Source organism: Onthophagus taurus, chromosome 6, assembly GCF_036711975.1.
Source record: "Onthophagus taurus isolate NC chromosome 6, IU_Otau_3.0, whole genome shotgun sequence".
NCBI classification, from domain to species: domain Eukaryota; kingdom Metazoa; phylum Arthropoda; class Insecta; order Coleoptera; family Scarabaeidae; genus Onthophagus; species Onthophagus taurus.
Genome location: NC_091971.1, coordinates 16,892,682 through 16,913,638, shown reverse-complemented (window position 1 = coordinate 16,913,638; position 20,957 = coordinate 16,892,682). Strand labels below are relative to the sequence as shown.

Below are 20,957 nucleotides of genomic sequence, written 5' to 3'. Positions count from 1 at the left end.
TCATTTAATGTTCAATTATGGCCACACTTTTATCTTGATATTTTCCATAACGTACAGGTTGCAATGGAATAGATAACTTAATATAAAGCGCCAGAAAACTTTCTGCTCGTGGCTTTACCACAAAAGTATCTTATACCATAATCTGCCTTATATATGTACATTTTCACCTAACTCTTTGAAGAGTGTTGATTCGCTTTACTTTATGATTCAGGTTAGTATTTATTTGAATGAGTAGTTAGTTGGTTTTTTATAGTAACTTTTCTATTTTTTCCTGATTCTAGACCGTCGCTACTTTATAGTTGTAATTGATTTTTTACACCATCGCAAACCACCGCAACATCTGGGATAATGTAATGATATAGAAAGCACTAAGTTTAAAGAACGACAAAACATTCAAGCATCTTTATACCACTCTCACTTCTGTATATAAACTTGAATGATCAAATTCACTCAGCAAGTTCTTATGTTTTGTTAAAATACTTGAGCAGTGAGTTTTGATACAGATATTAGATTGTGATACAAGGATTGATTTTTTGATATACCTCACCTTCTGGAAAGAACGTATATTTAAAAGTTAAAAGTTTAATAAAAAGCGTATCATTTAAATACAATTACCAACATCGAAACATCCAAATTTGTATTACTACATTTTTAAGAACAACCTAGCTTCCTCGAATAAAATCAAAATCACAGGAATACAGAAAATAATATAATCTATCACTATCTCAATTTTATGCTAATTGTTAAGTAATCTTTGCATTTATTAACGTTCAATTTCCTTTTACTTCTTACTAGAGAAATGTAGACATATTAACAAAAAATGTAACATTTTGAATTGCTCGGTATTATTCAATTCCGAGAAGAAGTTTTTTGTGATTAAGCTTAATCGTGCAAATAAGTTGACCAATTAAGCGGTATAATTCATTAAGAGCGGGTGCAAGAAGTGCTGCCGTTTCAAGATGCCAATACCAGAGATGTCGTAAATCGGTCGTTATTTTCCTATTGCGTACGCGCCGATCGTTTGATACAGACTATTGGAGAAAGAGATATCAATTTATTTATACAAATAAGTATGGTGCAATAACTCCCGGAGTTCGTGACGTCGTTCGAGTCGGCCATTACAAAGCGGAGCCGAACGAACGGTCGCGGACCGGAGATTTTATCGTGGCCATCTCTAATGGCACGAACGATACGCGGCCGTATTTATGCGTATCAAAATGCATAATTCCTGCGTTTTAATCTCGCGCAAACAGCGCCGTGGGACGATCGCGGCCCCCTTCCGTCAAGGACAATCGTCCCGGATTTACATCTAAAGTAGAGGCCCCAATTGGAATAGGAAGCCGATCTCCTAGCTGTCGAGAAAAGAAGCGGACGCAAATTTGCATGCATTTGCTCTAAGTGCTGAAGGCTTTAGCTTAATCGACGATAGGCGACATAGACATTCCGTGGCTGCCCTTTTTGACTTGTACACCTTGCTAAGTGAATTCTTCGAATTTCAAAACATCAATTAAAGTTGACGAAACAAATTATTCATTAAAATTTCCTTTATTTAATTGATGTGTTGTCATTCAACTCTTTCGATCCTTTTAGTCAACAGCATTACAAGTGCTGTATGGGTGGTATATTTTCGCTCATCTAATTATTGTAGGGATCGATTCGTTGAGGGACACTTGTCCCGTCTCGATATTACATATATCAAATCGGTATCGAAGCCAAAGAAAAACGCGGGAGGGCGGCAGCCGTACGATGGACTTATGTCCAATTAGTATATTTTAAAGCGGCGGCAACGAAGATCTCCCGTCGACGTCGTCCTCGGCGTCCTTCTGCGCCTCTTTCGGAGCCGCGTCATGTTTAAGTCCTCGGTCCTGTCCCGATTTTGATCTGTCTCCGCCGGCGTCCATTGTTCTTTCCATCATCACAAGCCCGCATGCAAATGCGCGTCCTCCTCCCCGCATCGTTCTGGTTTTATTTCCACTCGACTTTACGCTCGAAAGCACAAAAGCAAATTTCTTAATGGTGCTTCCACGAATCGACGTCATAAAGGAATCGGGCGGTTATTAATCGAAAGGTGCGCCGTCATCGGGCCAGGTTGCTTTTCCCGGAATGATTTCCAAAATTAGACATCAACGCCGAGTGATGGCCGTGAAATTTCCACCCCGAGAAGTATCAATAATGTCGCGTTCCTTTCACGACAACGTTCGATCTAATTAGCGCATTTTCTACGGTGACATTTCTGTGAGACGGTTACTTTTCTTGGAATGCACGGATCGTTTAATTATCTTTTTAACTTTTAAAAAATCGCAAAGTTGTAAGCTATATATACTAATTTTTTATGAGATCTACATCATTCTTCTAGGGATTCATTTCCATACAACTACAACTACAACCAGTCCCCCTCATCTAAATTAATTGAGTTGTAATCACGCACGCTCAACGCCCGCCCATAGCTTTTTATCAGATGTTCCGGCATGAAAAAACAAAAAACGGAAAAGAAGAAACGCACGCCTGTGGTAAGCAAGCACAACCAAACACCGGCCTACTTACCATAAACGTCGCCGAGGGGTCTTTTGAAAATCGTGAAACAGAAATCGAAACTCCCATTAGGTCGTCCGCCCGCGGATACGCGCGTGTGCCGATTAATCAAGTTTTCGGGGGGGAAAAAGGGCAGACGCGTGGGCGACCGGGCGCGCGGGGCAGGTGAACTTGCAGGCCAACAACACCGTGGCCGTTTCCTTACCGAGGCGATAAATAACGCGGCCGTGACAGGTGCGCGAGCATATGATGTAATCGCGAATGAGGTACGGAGAGGCAGGTCGAGGGAAACGCCGAAGAACAGATAGAGAAGGAGCCGTCACGAAAAGGGGAGAGGCCGCCCCCCCGGATTAGCTATGCTAATATTTAATAGATAGAGGATCGCTCGGTTCGTATTATTTAGTGGACGATCTTGGTTCGGGCCTGCTCCTGAAGCCGCGCCTAATCGGGGTCCATCGCGAGCTCGAGCAAATTGCTACGTATTTCTTCGCCGTGCGTGCTCCCGTCGACAGATTAACACATCTGGGAAGGACCCGGGACCACGTATTAGCTTTAAACCGCTCTCAACGATTGGAGATACGCCTCCGGAATTTAGTGTTACGGCACTCCACAAGCGCCTCTCATTACCAAGAAACTATTCGCTTATTGTTACTTATCCTTTATGTTACTATTGTTTAACTAAATCACATAAGAAAAATTCTTAATATTTTTTTTTTGATTATTAACATTATAACACTGTGATCTCTGCATATAAATGGTTTACAGTTTTTCTGAACACATTTGTCAGCAGTTCTTCTATCTTATGTCCTGGAGCAAAATGAACGAGGGACCTTTTCTTAGGAGTAATAGTAGCACTACTATTGAACTACCTTGATGTACTAGGTGTTTCAATGCCACAACGTTTCAAATTGTGTTTCACTGGTTTCTGTAATGTTTGCATTGTACTTCTTCTTTTCATATGTTGTTCTTGTAAAATGTCGTCTGCCAAGTTTTTTATCTTTTATTGCGTCTGGATTCGTTCTGTTGCACAGGGTAGGCAAATTTAGGTGTTATTATAGGCTATCTCAGAAACTATAAGAGAATAAAATCAAATCTCTATCTTCTTTTGTTTTTAAGTTACAACCAAAAAGTCAAAATTTAGCGATTTCAAAAAATGCTCATATTTCGTTTATTTTTGAAATTAGTGAAATGGGGTTAATACATTCTTAAGACACTTTTTGAGTAGAACATACTGGAGTTGATAAATTTTAAACATAGCTGATAATTTTTGAGATATCACATAATGTTGTATTTTTTTAAATACAAACTATAGTTGATTATGATGTTACTGAAAAGAGCATATTTTTAGCTTTTCAATGTATCGCACGCAGGATGTATCTGCGGAAAATAAGCGTTATTTCAATTCTAAAATATTAAAAATTTAAATTTTAATTTTTAATTGTAGTAGACGAGGAAAACGCTAAATGCTACTTACATTAGTTACTACAGTAACGTGAGTTTACTTATTATTTCATTCATGAATTGTGCGAAAGAAGTTACCCGTTTAGTCCCCTCCCAGTTTATGATCCCTAATTTTCCTCTATCTCACCCAATTTCAAAAGAAAAGATTGCTGATATCAAAAAACTTCTAAATCTTATGTTTGGAAAACTGGGAAAATACTACCGAATTATTCATATTTAATTAAATTAATACATTTCTTGTAATTTTAATAAGCAAACTTTACTTGCTAACCATTTTTTATTGGTGAACAAAGTCAGTGATAAGATGCTGAAAAATTTAAATTAACTATTCAAAGTTGTTATTCGTTGTTACAAAACCAACTTTATCCTGAATAATGATACAAAACCAACTTTATTGTGTCATATTCGTGCAAAACCATATAGCCACTAGGTAATATTTACTGTCCGGACCCGCCTACAATAATCAAAATTTTGAATATTACCACTTACTATTTTGGAACTATTTTGGCTCATTGGAAAGCTAAAAATATGCTCTTTTCTAACATAATAATCAAGTATAGCTTGTATTTAAAAAAATACAACTTTGTGTTGTATCTCAAAAATCAAGTATGTTTAAAATTTTTCAACGGCAGTATATTCTACTTAAAAAAGTGTCTTAAAAGCGTATCAACCCCATTAACTTCCTAATTGGAAAAATAAACGAAATATGAGCATTTTTTGAAATCACAATCTGACTTTTTGACTTAAAAATAAAGGAAGATAGAAGCTTGGTGTTTGCGGGATTGGATTAGTCTCAAGTAAGACATGGCACCTACTTCTTTCGTACCTCTTATAGTTTCTGAGATAGCCTATAATAACAATCAAATTTGCCCACCCTGTACAATACTAATGCATTTACACCACTAAATATGCACTGCATAACTTGTCCTGTGTATCAATTCCTCCTTTGGTACAATTTTAGAATAATATTTATTCTGTTTTTTTTGTTTCTGCATCCATAGTGGTTGCTCGGTCATGAAATATACTGAAAAGAACCACGCTTTTATTTATTTTTGGGACGTAAGAAAGCATTTTTGATTGTGGACTAAATCCCTCTATAGTTGAGTGGTAGGTATTTCTCTTCTATTCTTTTTTAGTATTCCCACAAGGATGATTTTTTTTCAAGAAAACTTTGTCCTAGAGGAATAGAAGTGTACCATTTATCAGTGGTTAAATTTCGACCTGTATTATGTATTGGTTGCGTGATTTCCATAACAACTTTGTGGGCCAGATCCTTTGCAACTGTATTGCCTTCCTTACCGGCATATACTTTTCCTCCTAAGAAATAAAAGGTAAAAGAGCACTAACTTTTGTATCGAATTTTGCTGGTTTCTTTGCAAGGTATTGTATAAAACTACACCTTCCTCTAAATGCTATCAACATTTCATCTAAAGTTGCATACTCACTTATCGTGTAGTATTTCTTACAATTTTCGACGAAGGGAGTCCAAAAATTTGAAATCGCTACTAATTTATTGATTGAAATTGACCAAAAGGTATACGAAACGTCTTTTAGACATCGTTGCATAAAACATAGGAGGTCCATACTTAGTTTTTGTTATTTGCTCTGTTTTTTGAGGTTGGTAAAAACTATGCAATCTATAATATCATCACTGATAAAACATCTCAGTGCTTCAATGGGTTTGTTTTGCACCAGGTAAATTAGTCACCAAGTTCTTGGCACGAGTATGAGCGGTTACTGGAGTCTTCTTACATTATCTTTTCCTAAGAAATAACTATCACTCTCATCACTTTCTGTCGCATTACCACTTTCTGTATTGTGTTCATCGCTACTCACTTCAATTTCCCATTCTTTACTACCACTACTTTGTGCCTCGATCACTTCTGGCTCAAATTCATCATCGCTCGATAAAATATCTGTAGGTTCTTCGAAAAAATGACACTTCAGCTTCATTTAGACCTTTTTTGTTTGTACTGGCACGAAAAATGAAATACATTTTACTAACTATTCAAAGAAAAAAGTACCTAATAATTTACCTCGAGTAATTCTTAAACGTAAAATAAATTTTTTATTGTAAAAGTCAGTAATATGTTACGGAACTACACTACTTCACTAACATTTATCTTTGAAATATTTGAAAAAATCTTGTTTATTTACAACAGAAATCGTAATTCGGTGATTCTCCAACCAATAAATCACTCCAGTACACGAAACTACAGAGTAATTCTTTTCAGTTTTGTGAACGATGGGAAGATGGCAGTTTTACCCCAAGACCTTATTCGCTTAACCGCAAAATTAACATACCACTTATATATTTCGATTTATTATAATTAAAGTCAAAATTAGCATACATTTTGAAAAACGTATTAAAAATAGAATACATAAATAGAATTATTTCGATAATAACAATAAGTTTGACTTAAATGAATTGTAGGAAATAAACGAAAACTGAAAATAAACAAAATCATGTAAAATGATCATTATTGTTACGAACACAAAGAACTTCTTTTAAACCGTATTTAGGTTACCAGTAACTAGTGTTACCACCTCTGGTTGTTATTGTAGCCTGATATTGTCGTGGCATACTTTCAATTAGAGATCTGATGGTTTCTTGAGGGAATAAGCGAATAAGACTTTGTCGCAGCTCGTCTAAGCTGTTAGGTGGTGGATGCTGACTTTTAATCCTCCGTCCCATTATATCCCAAAGATGCTCGATTAGGTTCAGGGCTGGCTACTTAAGGATTTAAATATTAACATAATTTAAATATTCAGTAACAATATGTGCCGAATGTTGCCTCGCATTATCCTGCATAAGAATGCACCCGTCGCCAATGTAAGGTGCAAAAGGTATCATATAAGGTTCTAAAATGTCTGTTATGTATCGTTCAGAATTGAAACGTCCACCATCAACGATAAAAAGTTCCGTGCGAGAAGATATTAAAGATATTCCATCACTGAACCGCCTCGGTATAATGTGAGTAACTTACAAATTTGTACGTTTTGCCATGTAACTTACAAGGCAAAACGGTGACTCATCCGTAAAAATCACCTGCTCCCAATCTGTTTCTTCGGTGGTTTGCAGATAATCTAGGACCACCACTGGGATTTTGAGTACGAAGTCTTCTTCTTATGGTATCTTGACTAATAGCAGTGCCATGAACCTCGCTTAGTTGTATTTGGAGTCTTCGTGCAGTAGTGAACCGTTCCCTAAGTATTCGAAGCATCAAAAATCGATTATCCACCGCATTTGTAGCTCGTGGCCTGCTTTGGCCACGTCGTCTAGCATAGTCGTTGTTCTCTACAAATCTCTGCAGAACCCCACCGACCGTTGTATGAGCCACGCCAAACCTTCTACCAAGTTCGCGATTTGTTGGACAAAGTTACAATTTGAACACATTCATCACGATTTAAATTTCGTCCAGCACGCTCCATTATGTATTGCACGAATGACAGTTATCTCATCAAAAACAATGCCTACTTTTATTTTAGAAGTGAGGCTTATTTACTTAAAAAACAAACCCTTCATGAAAAGCTGCTATGATTTCAAAATTAAATAAAGAAGAATCTTATACAAAAGGCGTAATAATCAACAAATTATTATAAGTGATATTAATGAATCGAAAATATATAATATTTCTCGAAATAAAACCAATAGTCAGAGTGGTGCGTTAATTTTGCGGTTAAGTATATATTACTGATAGGAAAATTAGTAAAGTTTTCCTAAATACTCCAAAGTCAACCTATCTAATTGTAAGATCTATCTAATCTAAGACAATTTTATAGCCAAATTTAGAATGGTGTGGTCATATTGACACCATGTATGCACTGCGAAGGTTAAATATTTATTTAATAGAAATATCGAAAGCTCTCTAACAAGCTCGTTGAACGATGCACGTAAACTATTCTTGGCGTCTCCTTTTCTTTCTTTATTGTTGGTTGAACAAAGGGAAATTACGAAAGCACGGTTCCGGTGTTAAATTAAGTCGTTTCGTCCGTTCAATTTCCATATCGGGTCGAGACGCGACGCCGTGTGAAATTCGAAATTACTTATCGGTCTCTCGCGGCAATTAAGCCTTTGGATTAATAGTTATCATTTCTGGTCTTCGTTACAACAACCGCTTCGCTTCGCGCGCGGTCTATACGTCTAGGAAATAAACTACCGCGATATGGCTGGGCAGGTTGAAATTAGTATAATCCGGACGTTAACTCGACTATGCGTGCGATATCGTTGACGGCGTCACAAACGTGAACTGATTGTTGAAATTAAAACGGTTTATCTCTAAAGCGATATAGTTGAACGTTTTTAGACACATATATATCGGGGTAAAATGCACGATATCTATTTACGTAACTCAGCGGTAAATGTCAGCCATCTCATAACTCCATTGTTACGGCATATGTAAGCTTGAGCGTGCACGATTGCCGATATGAGGAATCCTGCGGACTGTGCTGAGCTCGTCTCTCGTTTGAACTTTTGCGTAGAAGGGCCCCCGCGCAGCGTTCTTGTAGATTTCGCGATAGAGGCGGCCGCGGTTGCTATCCGGACAATTGAACAAATAAACGCTACTTAAGATGCTGATAAAATAAATCAGTACGTTTCTATTTTAACCGCAACTGCCGCTCGTGACTCTCACCGAACCGTTTCTTCGTTTCCTTTCAAACTACCAGTAGACATCTTTCATACAGTAAATCACCGCATTAAAGATACTTCCCCCGTTTATGCTAAAAGCATCCTTTCAACTTTTTTGAACATAACTTAGAGACCATTGCACAATAAAACCAACGGCTTATTAGCGTTCATTAGCAAGTCCGCGGGGGTCATAATATTTTGTAACGCGAATATCTCTACTAAGAATCAGCGATGTTATTAGCGCTGAAAACAGCATTTAAAAGTTTTAATCGCGTCGAGTTATTTAATAACATACGTTCAACGATGGATGGTTATGTTACGCGTCGGCTTTGTCTTGAATATAAATCAATTCGGTGGTTGCCCTTTCGCCTTCAGAGGCACCTTTCGAGCACTCTTATAAATTTACAAAACGCAGAACAGGTGGTGTTCAGGAAGAAGCGAACGCGGGGGTGTATAAATATTCAAATGAACAACTGACTTCGGCAGCTGATCTTCGAGAAAACGTCGTGCCACCGCAGAAGACAGGTGACCCAACAATAATAACGATTAGAAAATTGCATTACAGTAAAGTCCAAAAAAAATTCTACTCATTTCGAGATTCTCGTAATATTTCAAATAGTTTACAACCAAACTCGTTCACTTAAAGTTTAAACGGCTACAAAGTTAAGTAGTAAACCTCCACGTGTATTGGCGAACGAAATTATAATGTTAAATCGTGGTTTACTGTCTGCATTTTACTGCCGGGTGACTTTAAGGACCTTAAAGCGTTACTGTATGGGCCGATAAACTCGAACGCGAGAAATAATTAAAACCGCGAAAAGTCGCGTCTCGTTTACGGCAAGTTCACAACGCCGTTTGCATAATATCGATCTCTAAAGGTGTCTGTTTGAAATTTTTCATTTTACGACCCTTGACAGATGGAACCCACTTATTTGATAGCGTCCGAATGGGCCATCTTAAGTTTTATCACTATTTAGGTAATTTTCTTATTCTATAAAAACGTTAATTTGGTTTCTTTTATTTTGTTATTTGTGGTATGGTTGGAACTTGTATCGGTGTAGACATCTTGTCTCCAGTACTGGTGCAGTACATACAAAGTACACCCGCAAGACCAACCAAGATAAACCGGCTCAAAGGTTCTTTGTCCAGTTGCAAATCACAGGTATCTTCGGTTTTACTAATTAACTAAGAGTACTTAAACGGGCGATAGAAAAATCCTGGTGGGAGCCGCACGGTTCTTGGTGCCCGGCCTTATTTGTAACGATAACAGTGCGGTTTGCGTTCTCCGCCTCGTTCCCAAACGATCCTAATTGATTCAAACGGGAGCAGAAGAAAGACTGCTTTGATTTTTAATTGACGTTCGTATCCGCTTGGGTAAAGTTTGCAAGTATACATATACATTTGTGTCAAGGGAGATGAACAAGTCTTTAAATGGAGAAGAATTTTTATGGCGTATTGACGTAACGAAAATTTTCTAAAAACCTTTCGTTTTATATTTTTCTTTTTGTGTTACAGGCGATGAAGAACAGCAGACGGACCAAGACTTTGCAAAGAGTAAGTATTAAAATTAATTCAAATAAATTATCGTTACAATAGGGGTTCGCTAAAATGTCATGACAGTCGAGAAATGCGTAAACGTGTAGCCGTCATCGTTCTGACGAACGACGACTGCTCCGAGTCTTTATGACGGTATGGTATAGGAATTAATTTAGATGGTGAATTTATAAGGTACCTTTTTCGGGAATTCCACGGCTGTCTTCCGCTCCTGGTGAATAATTGAGCGAAATATCCAGTTGTCAATTTGTATCATCATGTCTGGACCGTTCCGCTGCAGATATAACATCATTAAACCTTACTCGACATGAGATCCGCTTTGCTTTACTAATGAAGACAACGGCAGATGTTTAGATGCGACAGCTTCGTCCGCGTTACTGATACGAATAAATCCTGTAGACGTTTTTTATTGAAATTCACTCTGACATTGAATTTGAATATCCGGCGGTTTACACAAAAAAATAAACTTAAATGACTGTTATCTAACTAAGAATGTTTTCTACAACTTATTCTATGCAAAATCAGTTCAAAAGAAACAAAACAATTAGTAAATTTATACTAGATGTTAATGCTCTGAAATGCTCTGGAATCTCTCTTCTCACATAAAGAAGACTGGATCAGTTATGGTCTTTCAAACCGGGGTCATCGATTAGCGATGCCACGTTAACCTTTTACCCGTCAGCAAATGACACGCAGTCATTAGCATATATATTGCTGCACCTTCTTCGTTCTCACTTTTCTCGTCTTCTTACATTACCATTCTTGTTATTTTATGACCAATTTTAATTAAATCCTCAGCCGGCAACTTTTCATCTTTTGCCGTGAAACGATTTTCTATAATCGAAGCTTTATTGTTCGCGGGTTATTATCCGGAACTAAAATCTGGACCGTCCGTTGGAAATGGATAAAGGTAAAGTGCGGGGGCGTCGTCGAGGGTCGCAACTGACCACATGCCCGGCAGCTGTTCCATCCATTGTCACCCACGCGACCTTCTAGCCCTTAGGCCCGTTGATCTTTGCCACCTAATTTGGTCGAACTGGGGAGGCCTCCCCACATAATTCGCACATCTGGGTCTAATATTTCCGCGTTGGCACGCGCCACGTCCTCTTCAAATCTCACCCCATTTGTTCGGATAAGTCGATGACAAACTGCTTCATTTCAAACTCATTTTGACATCTTATTTTAGAAAACATTTTGGCTCCCACCATAACTTGATAAACCGATTTACTTTGGAAGAGACGCAATAAATATTAATAAACTGGATACTAACAAACTGCTTGCATTAGACGTCTTGGCATAAATCTGGTCGACTCGACAACGTCGTACAATATATTATTGCACGAGGTTCTAAGAAACAACCGGTTTCTCAAACAAAAAAAAATCGAACCCAATCAAATCTATTATGGGGAGAAATAATTCAATTAAAACCATTTTTATTTTAATTAATTCTATGGGTGTTTTTAGTTTACAGTTCAATTCTTAAAGCTATTTTAGTTTCAATCAATAATACTCAAGAGTAATAAAGAAATCCAATTAAATAAGTGGTAATTTCTTACGCGGGGTGGGAAAAAAACGAAAGAGAGTTTCGAGCTGTACATTATGATATCGTTGGAGTTATAGCCTTATTAGTGATTGGTGTAGCCATAGAATTGGACAGCTATATGACCAATAAAGCCGCACCCAGTCTGGACGATATCTCTTCGTTGATAGATTAAAACGTTGTAGAGGAGCGACCCTCGACCCTCCCACGGATCTCGGATTCTGTCCCGCGACTTTCAGCTCGTTTTTAGCGTTTAATTAGCGCGTCCCCATCGCCGATACCATCGGCAGATTAATATTCTGCCCACGAAATATCGTTGGACCAACCGGGGACAAGACCAAGTTTACTACCGAGAATCGAAGAATTTACAACATCTCACAGAATCCAAGACAAATAAAATTTCCAGGGTCTGTAGTTTTTTTGTTCGAAATTTGAAAATGCAAAAAAGGGTTACCTGCACTTTACGACGAACTCGTAAAGTCGATATAATAGGAAGTCGTAAAACAGAGACCTTGGACGGTTCCAGAAAAGCTCTGGTAGTGCGAAGATTGAAAAGTGGACCGAAAAAGGGATGGTCGCCTTTTCTAACCCGATTCCCGGAATCATCCCTTCGATTTATGACGGGCAAATTTGATTTTATTGGCTCATAAAGCACTGCAAAAAGTTCTCAAAGTTGTAAAATACTTTGGCAACAGCGCTCAGCAACAATTCCGTTGTGTTTTATGACTTTCAAAACAAAAACTTAAAGAAACAAAGAAATACAAATTATAAAGGACAATGTATTTTCATAGATTTCATTGAAAAGTCTACGTTTTTAGTTTTAGTTTTAATTCGTATATGTTTTTTTTTGATTTTTGTATATTTTTTATTAAACAAAAAGTGGAATTAACATTAGACGTAGATCTAGAAACATTCGGGTTTAGCCATACGTCTCTTAAGACGGCTAAACCCGAATGATTCTAGTTCTAGGTATAGTGTTAGTTCTAGTTTAAGTTGTTATTAAAGAAACAAAGAATGACAAATTATAAAGGACAATGTATTTTCATAGATTCGCATTGAAAAGTCGTAGTGTGTATTGCTTAATTGAATCGATATATTTAAATTAAATAGGAGCTAAGGAAAACAATGTAGCCCCAATAAATGTTGCATAGTTTCCTGCTACGAGATTTGAATACGTAATGGTTTAATGCGCAAATAGTCGAATGAATTTCAGCTATAAATATGCTTTTAAACGAGTTTCACGAATCCATAATATAAAAATTGGCTACAAATCGCACATTTTTACGTTCGTGTTTACGCAATTACGCTAAAATAGTTTCGAGTACATAACAAATTTATATCATAACGTAAATAATTGATCACGCGGAGATATTTAAAATAAATATATTCTCGCTCTGAATAAATAATGCTCGGCCAGATTTAAAATAATTGATTTATTTTTCTCCCAGTGAAATATGCGTCGCGTCGGAGCTCGGGTTTTGTTTACCCCGACATCTGGAAGGGGAAATTTAACGTTTTACCCTTCGAAACAGACTAAATATACTTTCCCATTTTTTGTGAGTTCCGGAGGGAGCAATTACTGGGCTCGCGCTAACATTATAGCGTCAAAAAGTCCCCGCAATATCCGGTTGAAGACCTGCACACGCTTACACTTTTTCGATGATTCCATATGACGTGCGGGGGTTAATTTCAAGGGTGACCCGCGACCTACCGTACCTATCAATTTAGTGAAAGAGACTTGATGCAACTTGACAGACGCGCCTTTTGGCTTCCAACATCACATCGGGAGCACTATTTTTAACGGAGCCGAGATTCGGAAATAGACCAGTAAACGGATTTCCTTGAACCTTGAATTTAAACATTGAAACCAAGTATGTCACAGATGCACGAGAAACAGTCATTTTGAAATGAAATTAAGTTGAATACACTGATACACTGAAGTAATTGTAAAGCATTTGCTATAATTTATGATGATAAAGTTTGTAAAACAATATTGAGCAAGTTCATATAGATCTTGCTAAAGAGTAGAATAGTTTCTAGTAGTGATGGATGGATGGTACCGAATATTCGGTACCAATATTATTTATTAATGCGATATTTGAATAAAAATGAAATTAATACGAAAGTTGATAAGATATGTCAACTTATTTGGATCCAAGATACAACATGAACTTTTTTGATGCTGATTTATCTAACGAAGCTACTCTAAAAAGAGGATACTTTAATTAATAATTGGTAATATTTCCACAACGATCCTTCAAGAAGTTAATTTTATAGCGAATTTTGCAAATTATCGATGAAAATTGCAACATCGAAAATTTTATCAAAAACTTCAAGTATTGTTTTCACAAAAACTAAAAATTATTTTTCAAAACGTGTTGGTTCATTGGAAAGAGAACACTTTTATTAACACGTTGGGAAATTTTCATATTCATATTCTAAGAAATGGATTTTATACGAATTTTTAAAACTTAATAGGCGAAATTAAAAATTGGAAAAAATTTTCGATTATTTTAAAAGTTTATTTCTCAAGAACTGAAAGTGATTTTTCAAAACGGGTTTTTGCATTAAAAAGGGGATACTTTAATTAATAATTGGTGATATTTACACAAGGATCCTTCATGAAAATAAATTTTATAGCGAATTCTGCAAGTTATCGATGAAAATTGCAACATCGACAATTTTATCAAAACTTTAAATATTGTTTTCTCAAAAACTAAAAATTATTTCCAAAACGTGTTGGTTCATTGGAAAGAGAACACTTTTATTAACACTTTGGGAAATTTTCATACTCATATCCTAAGAAATGGATTTTATACGAATTTTTAAAACTTAATCGGCGAAATTAAAAATTCGAAAAAGTTGTCGATTATTTTAAAAGTTTATTTCTCAAGAACTGAAAGTGATTTTTCAAAACGGGTTTTTGCATTAAAAAGAGGATACTTTAATTAATAATTGATAATATTTCCACAACGATCCTTCAAGAAGTTAATTTTATAGCGAATTTTGCAAATTATCGATGAAAATTGCAACATCGAAAATTTTATCAAAACTTCAAATATTGTTTTCTCAAAACCTAAAAGTAATTTTTCAAAACGTGTTGGTTCATTGGAAAGAGGACACTTTTATTAACACTTTGGAACATCTTCATACTTATATTCCAAGAAATGGATTTTATACACATTTTTAAAACTTAATCAGCGAAAATTGCAAAATTTTAAGTCGATCATTCCAAAAATTTATTTCTTAAGAACTGAAAGTGATTTTTCAAAACGGCTTTTTGCATTAAAAAGAGGATACTTTAATTAATAATCGAAAGTGATAACAGCGACAGTTCTGTTAGTAATGAATGTGGTGATGAATTACAAGCGAAGAGAAGAAAACTAGACAAAACTGCAACAACGTATTGGGATTGTTACAATGAGGTTGCTAATGCCAAACCTGATATAAATACAGTTGTATCCAATGAAAAAAGTCCTATTGAGGTTGAACTTGATTATTATCTACAGTGTCCAAAACTTAAAAGAGATATTAATTCCTGTGAATGGTGGAGTACTTAATGCCGGATATCTTTATTAGAAGATCTTTAGATCATCTGCATACATTAAACAATTAGCGTGTTTAAAGCACTTAAACATGTTATTAAGAATGCTTCCCTACACTAGCAAAAGGAGATGATCAACTTTATCAAAAGCTTTACTAAAATCAGTGTATACTGAGTTCACCTGACAGTTGTCATCAAAAGAATGCAAAATTTGACTAGTGTATTCGAGAAGATTGGGTCAAAAACATATTTTACAGTGTAAAAAATAAGCCCTGAAGAACCTAGCTGAAAATGGACAACAAAGAAATTGGTCTATAGTTTTCGACTAATCTTCTAGAGGCAGGTTTAGAAATAGGCATCACAGAAGCCTGCTTCCAGATTACTGGGAAGACACAGTCTTTCAGAGAACAATTTTTTATTATAATGTTATATATATATGTGAAATTTATTTAGGACCTCATAGATAAAACAATAAAATAAAATATAATACATCTATACCAATGTGAAAGAATATAAACTAAATTTAAACTAGGTCCTAAACAGGCTGGGATAAATAATGTACAATTTGGCTATTTTTTATACAGTATTTTTCATTCTTGAAATATTGTGAAAAAGGGTGGGAATGTATTGGAGCGTTGACTGTACTCGTCCTCACCAATCTTTCAAGCACCGACTGCTAGTCGCAATCTTCGTTCCTGAATTGGTGTGATTCCAGTCGTTTCATACAAAATTTGATTGGAAGGGTTATGGAAGGCGTTGTTTGGATGTCTAATTCTTGTAGTCTTTCTTAGCGCAGTACGTTCTGCTACTTCTAGATGTTGTATAGTCCTTGGAGTTGAAAACCGTGTAAATATTATTCCGTGTATATTAGATAGATTTGTAAATTTGGGTTGTTACTTTGAGTGAAATGCCTTTGTTCCTATCGACTAATGACTTAAAGTTCTCACTTTGCATTTCATCTTTGTTTTGATGGTTATAATGTAATAATCGGAATCTACTGTATTTGGAATAAATGAAGTTAGTGATGAGACATGTAATATCTTGGATGGTTTCCAAAAACCCCTTCGATTAGATTTCTCTAGGGAAAGACCTTTTAAATGCAGTGAGGACGATTTCAGGAACATTGAACGTAACGACCGAGCATCGTCGTTCCGCGACAATAACGTTCAGAATAACGAATAGAACGGCAGTTTCTAGCATATGAGTACAAATAGCGTTTCGCATTATCCCCGGCGGGCAATAAGGATTTGTTTATCGACACTTGTTAAACGTGAACGTTACGACGTCAAGTATTTGCTTTAGTATCGAATCGTGAATTCCCGAGCTTTTCCAACTGCATTTAATTGCGGTTCGCGTTGGCGAGGCGAAAAAAGCGAAGTGATCATATTGGGCCGTCGCGGACAACGTTCAATATGTACCAAGAGGAGATACGATGCGTGTAGCTCGTAAGTCTGGCAACGGCGGACAAGTCCCGGCCACACCACCTCCTTATGCCGCCTCTTTCTCTTCGGCCCTCCTCTTCGTCCTTCTCGTCTCCGATCTCCTCCTTTTCTCATGTCCTCGTCCTCTGAACCCAACAATAACCCGCACCTCTGTATTTTAATTTTAATTAAGCGGACTCGGTCATTAAACGTACTCCGATCTGGTTGCGGTTGGGATCTGTATTCTGGTTGGAAGTCGTCGGTTCTGTATATATGTATGTGTGTGTCTCTCTTTCGCTACGACTGTGTGTGCCTATAAGTATGTGTGTGCGAGTTGTGCGAATGTATCGATCGGATAATGCGATTACCTTGAGTTGGAGCAATGCCACCAACAACGAATGCCCACCGCCAACGGGCGTTCATTATTCCAGCATACCGAGGATCACTAAATCTGAACCAATATACCACACAGAACGTCCGTCGTCGACGTTGGGAAAAAAAGCCAGCGAAGAAAAGGATCGCCAAAACGACGGACGAAAGCTATTTGGTTGCTACTTGGTGCCAAAGCACATTTGCATAAATAAACGATGGAATTTTAAATGTACCAACTTCAATACGAATTCGATATTCTTAATGCAATTCAATATCATTTATTTGGAACTTTATTTGGAACCAATCAGAAGGAGAGACTCTTCTTGTGGGATTAACATGCAAGTTCCCATCGAAGAGGGAGAGTGAAGGTCCCGCGGCGATTTTTAAATCAAATCGAGCCGACGAGCGGACGTCCCGTCACCAGGAACAAGAATTCTCTTTGTTTTAGACCGGTCCCATCAAACGGCCATGTTAGGGTCCCACAAAACTGGTTCTTCGGCGTCTTCTTCCCTTGCGCCTCTCGGACGGGGCGGGAGAGCAGAAGAAGAAGTGGCAGCGCTTCATTACCCGATCGCGTCTATTTTCGTCCCCGGGGTCCGGGGCCTATTTATCCTCGCGTTTTATCCTTCGTACTCGCGTTCGCCCGTTCGCCGTGTAAACCTATCCTCGACTGCGAACGCTGCGAACGTCGTCGCAATAAACCAACTTATGGTATAAGACGCCCGGAGTTGTGGTAGGCGGTCCCAGGCCCCCAGGTGTAGCCAATCTCACCTCGTCATAACTCGTCCTGCGGACCAATCGTGACTGTTATCCTGCGATTGACCGCTCGTGTAAAATACTAATGAAAAAGATGGAGCTTTTATATTTGAGCTTTTACATACACCAAAAATTTTTTTTTCAAATTAATGTTTTAACACTTGTAATTCACTTTACAATATCATCAAAACCGCCAATAAACCGAGTACTCGAGTCGTTCGGAATCTTCGTCCAATTAACGTCGCGTTAAGTTCCGTATTTTGTGAGTCCGTTGACGGCTCCCTGAAATACGGGTTCATTCAGGACCGGCCCGGCCAGTCCTTGGCACGGATCCTGCAGCTTGTTTTCGGCTGTTATCTCGTTTTGCGCCGTAAACAAACAAACTCAGCCGCGAAACCAGACGGAGCCCGTTTCTGCCTTCGAAAACGATCGTTTCGATGATAGGAACGGTTTGGGGGTTCGCGAACGCGTAATTTTGGTTCCAAAGGCGACGAGAGACAATGAACTTGGATTTCGTCTAAGCGAAAATAGCTTTGGCACCAAACATTGAGAACGAACGTACCACGTTTTGTTACTTTCGTCACTTCTAATAATTATCTTAATACTTCCATAAAAAAATTTGTGGTTAAATATTTCCTTTTTTTAATAATAAATAAACGTTACGGACTAATACGATAAAGGTAGTGTTCGTTTTACCCAAAAATACGTTATATCAAAAAATTTTAATTTGCAATTTGCCTCTGATGATGATGCATAAATCCGAAACTTTCTAATTCAAAGTATACATAGGGTTAATTCAATAAAAATATATAACAATCTAGCGCTGAATAACAATTCAAACTAGAACTAGAACACTACGATTAGAACTAAAAGAAGAATTTCTTCGTTGTAACAATGAAAATAACGATAAAATCAGTCCGATGAAAAAGTACGTTGACACAATGAACATTTTGCACAAAAGGATGAACTCGTTCATTGATTAATGTAAATTTGTATTTAACATTATAATTATGTGCATTAATTATGTGCGAAGGAACACGTGATATAAGCGAATGAGCTAACACAAAATAAAGAAACTATTCTTGGAAACAAGCAGAAACCGGTAGAAACAAGGTTCGTAAAGGACGAATTGTAAATCATAACTTATTGGATTCGTTCAATTTTTTTTAATGTTTAGTACGTTGCGATAATCAATATTACATTAATTTTACGAACTTGGGGTTCTTAAATAATATTGTTATTGGCACAACAAATTATTTCGTCATTATAATGAATAAAATACATCTCCCTAATAAAATAATTTGTTGAGACAATGATCATTTGTACATTAATATCAATAAATCGGATTCGTAATGTTAATAATTATGTTTATCAATTTTTCTTCGATGTATACATTAAAGTGATGTACTTGTTCATTGACCAATAAACATATACATTAATACTATGAATTCGTGTTATTGATTTTTATTATCAGCATAACGAAAAGTATCATTGATGTAATGATACAATTTCAATAAATTTTATTTCATTTCAATAAATCGGATTTGTAATATTGATAAATAAAATCTATAACATTTTCATAATATCGATGAAAATTTCAATGTGACACTGAAGTTGCTATTAATAGACGCTGTTTATTAATAATACGTACAAAATTTCTTTCAGTGTAAGATTTACTTTATTGCTGATAAGCGCGTGCCTTGGCAACATGATCGAATTACATATCAAGAATGGTGGAAATGTGTAATTTTGAAAATGTACTTACATGACACTGTTTCGTTATCATGCATAGTGTCCTGATGTATCTTAACCCTACTGTACAAATAAATAAAATAGATAAAGCTTTCTACAGTTCTTTATGCATTTAAAAATAATACTTCTAGTATACATTATTGACTAAAAAATTGTGAATAATATTGCCCGGTCGAGAATCGACAGTCTGAAAAATGTAGAATGGCTGATATTTGATATTTGCTTAAAAACTTCCACTAGCTGCTGGTAACTATCCTTATATTCACTACATTTCACTTTCCAAAGACAAGAAATTCTTTGGTATATACTTATAAATTCACGTATAACGTCTTCTTGCTGACGAACAGCCATTTCGTAAACAAATTTGAATAATAAGCTTGCGAAGATCAATTTAAAACTGAGAAGAATGGCATGAACTGTCTCCACACGTACAAGCTTAGCCACGACGGACCGTGCACAATCGAGCTCAGCCAGATTTTATCGTGCCATGCCTAGACAGTGCCATCAGTGCAAATCTGCATGCAAATGTGATAGTTTTGCATCATAGTGTATGGGCCGGTTAATACTACACCTAGGACTAGAAACATTCGGGTTTAGCCATGCGTCTCTTAAAGACGGCTAAATCCAAATGTTTCTAGTTGTAGGTCTAGTGTTAGTTCCACTTCTAGTTCAACGAAAAGTATACAACAATCTAACGCTGAGTAACAATTAAAACTAGTGAAACTCAATTTTGCACTTTTTTGGATGGATATATTTTTAAAAAATAAAATCCAACCGATTTCGATTCTACAAAATCATCATCAGGATCTAATTACAGAAAAATAAAAATATGCAAATTAATACGAAAAGAAGAAATTAATACGAAGAAGTTATCTTGATTGATTAATAACAACGTTGAAAACATTTTAAAATGTTTGTAATAGTGTCAGGATTTTTAATTTGTTATTGACAAAAGTTTTTATTTTTTAAATTTTTTAGTTTTTAATAGACATAATCTTGGACTAAAAGATGACATGTACTTTGTAAGTTTCATATTAATTTAAATATTTTTATTTTTCTGTAATTAGGTAAGTTCCTGATGATGATTTTGTAGAATCGAAACCGGTTGAAATTTATTTTTTAAAAATACATCTATCAAAAAAAGTGCGAAATTGAGTTTCATTAAATTCTACAGAATGCAAAAAGACAACGATGTTAATAAAATTAAAACTAGAACTAACACTAAACCTAGAACTAGAAAGTTTCGGATTTAGCCGTGCATCTGAGGACGCTAGTCCTCTAGTTCTAGGTCTAAGATGTCGTCGAATCAGGTCGTATGGTTGGGAATAACCTTAATTTGTGATCATTTAATTAAGAAGTTAACAAAAAAGAAGCGAAGAAATAGAAGGCGTTGGT

General features: G+C 36.4%; 1 protein-coding gene across 7 annotated transcripts in view; it reads left to right on the top strand.

Annotated features, from left to right (window-relative positions):
- Nucleotides 1–20,957, top strand: part of LOC111414045 (homeotic protein spalt-major-like) — a 77,292-nt gene that overhangs the window by 42,228 nt on the left and 14,107 nt on the right. For all 7 annotated transcript variants that reach the window (XR_011640537.1, XM_023045204.2, XM_023045202.2 and 4 more), the window contains exon 2: nucleotides 10,139–10,177. Coding sequence is in view for 6 of the 7 variants with exons in the window: in XM_023045204.2 (XP_022900972.2) it covers nucleotides 10,139–10,177 (39 nt within the window). In the remaining variant the exon portion in view is untranslated. The remainder of the gene's footprint in view (nucleotides 1–10,138; nucleotides 10,178–20,957) is intronic.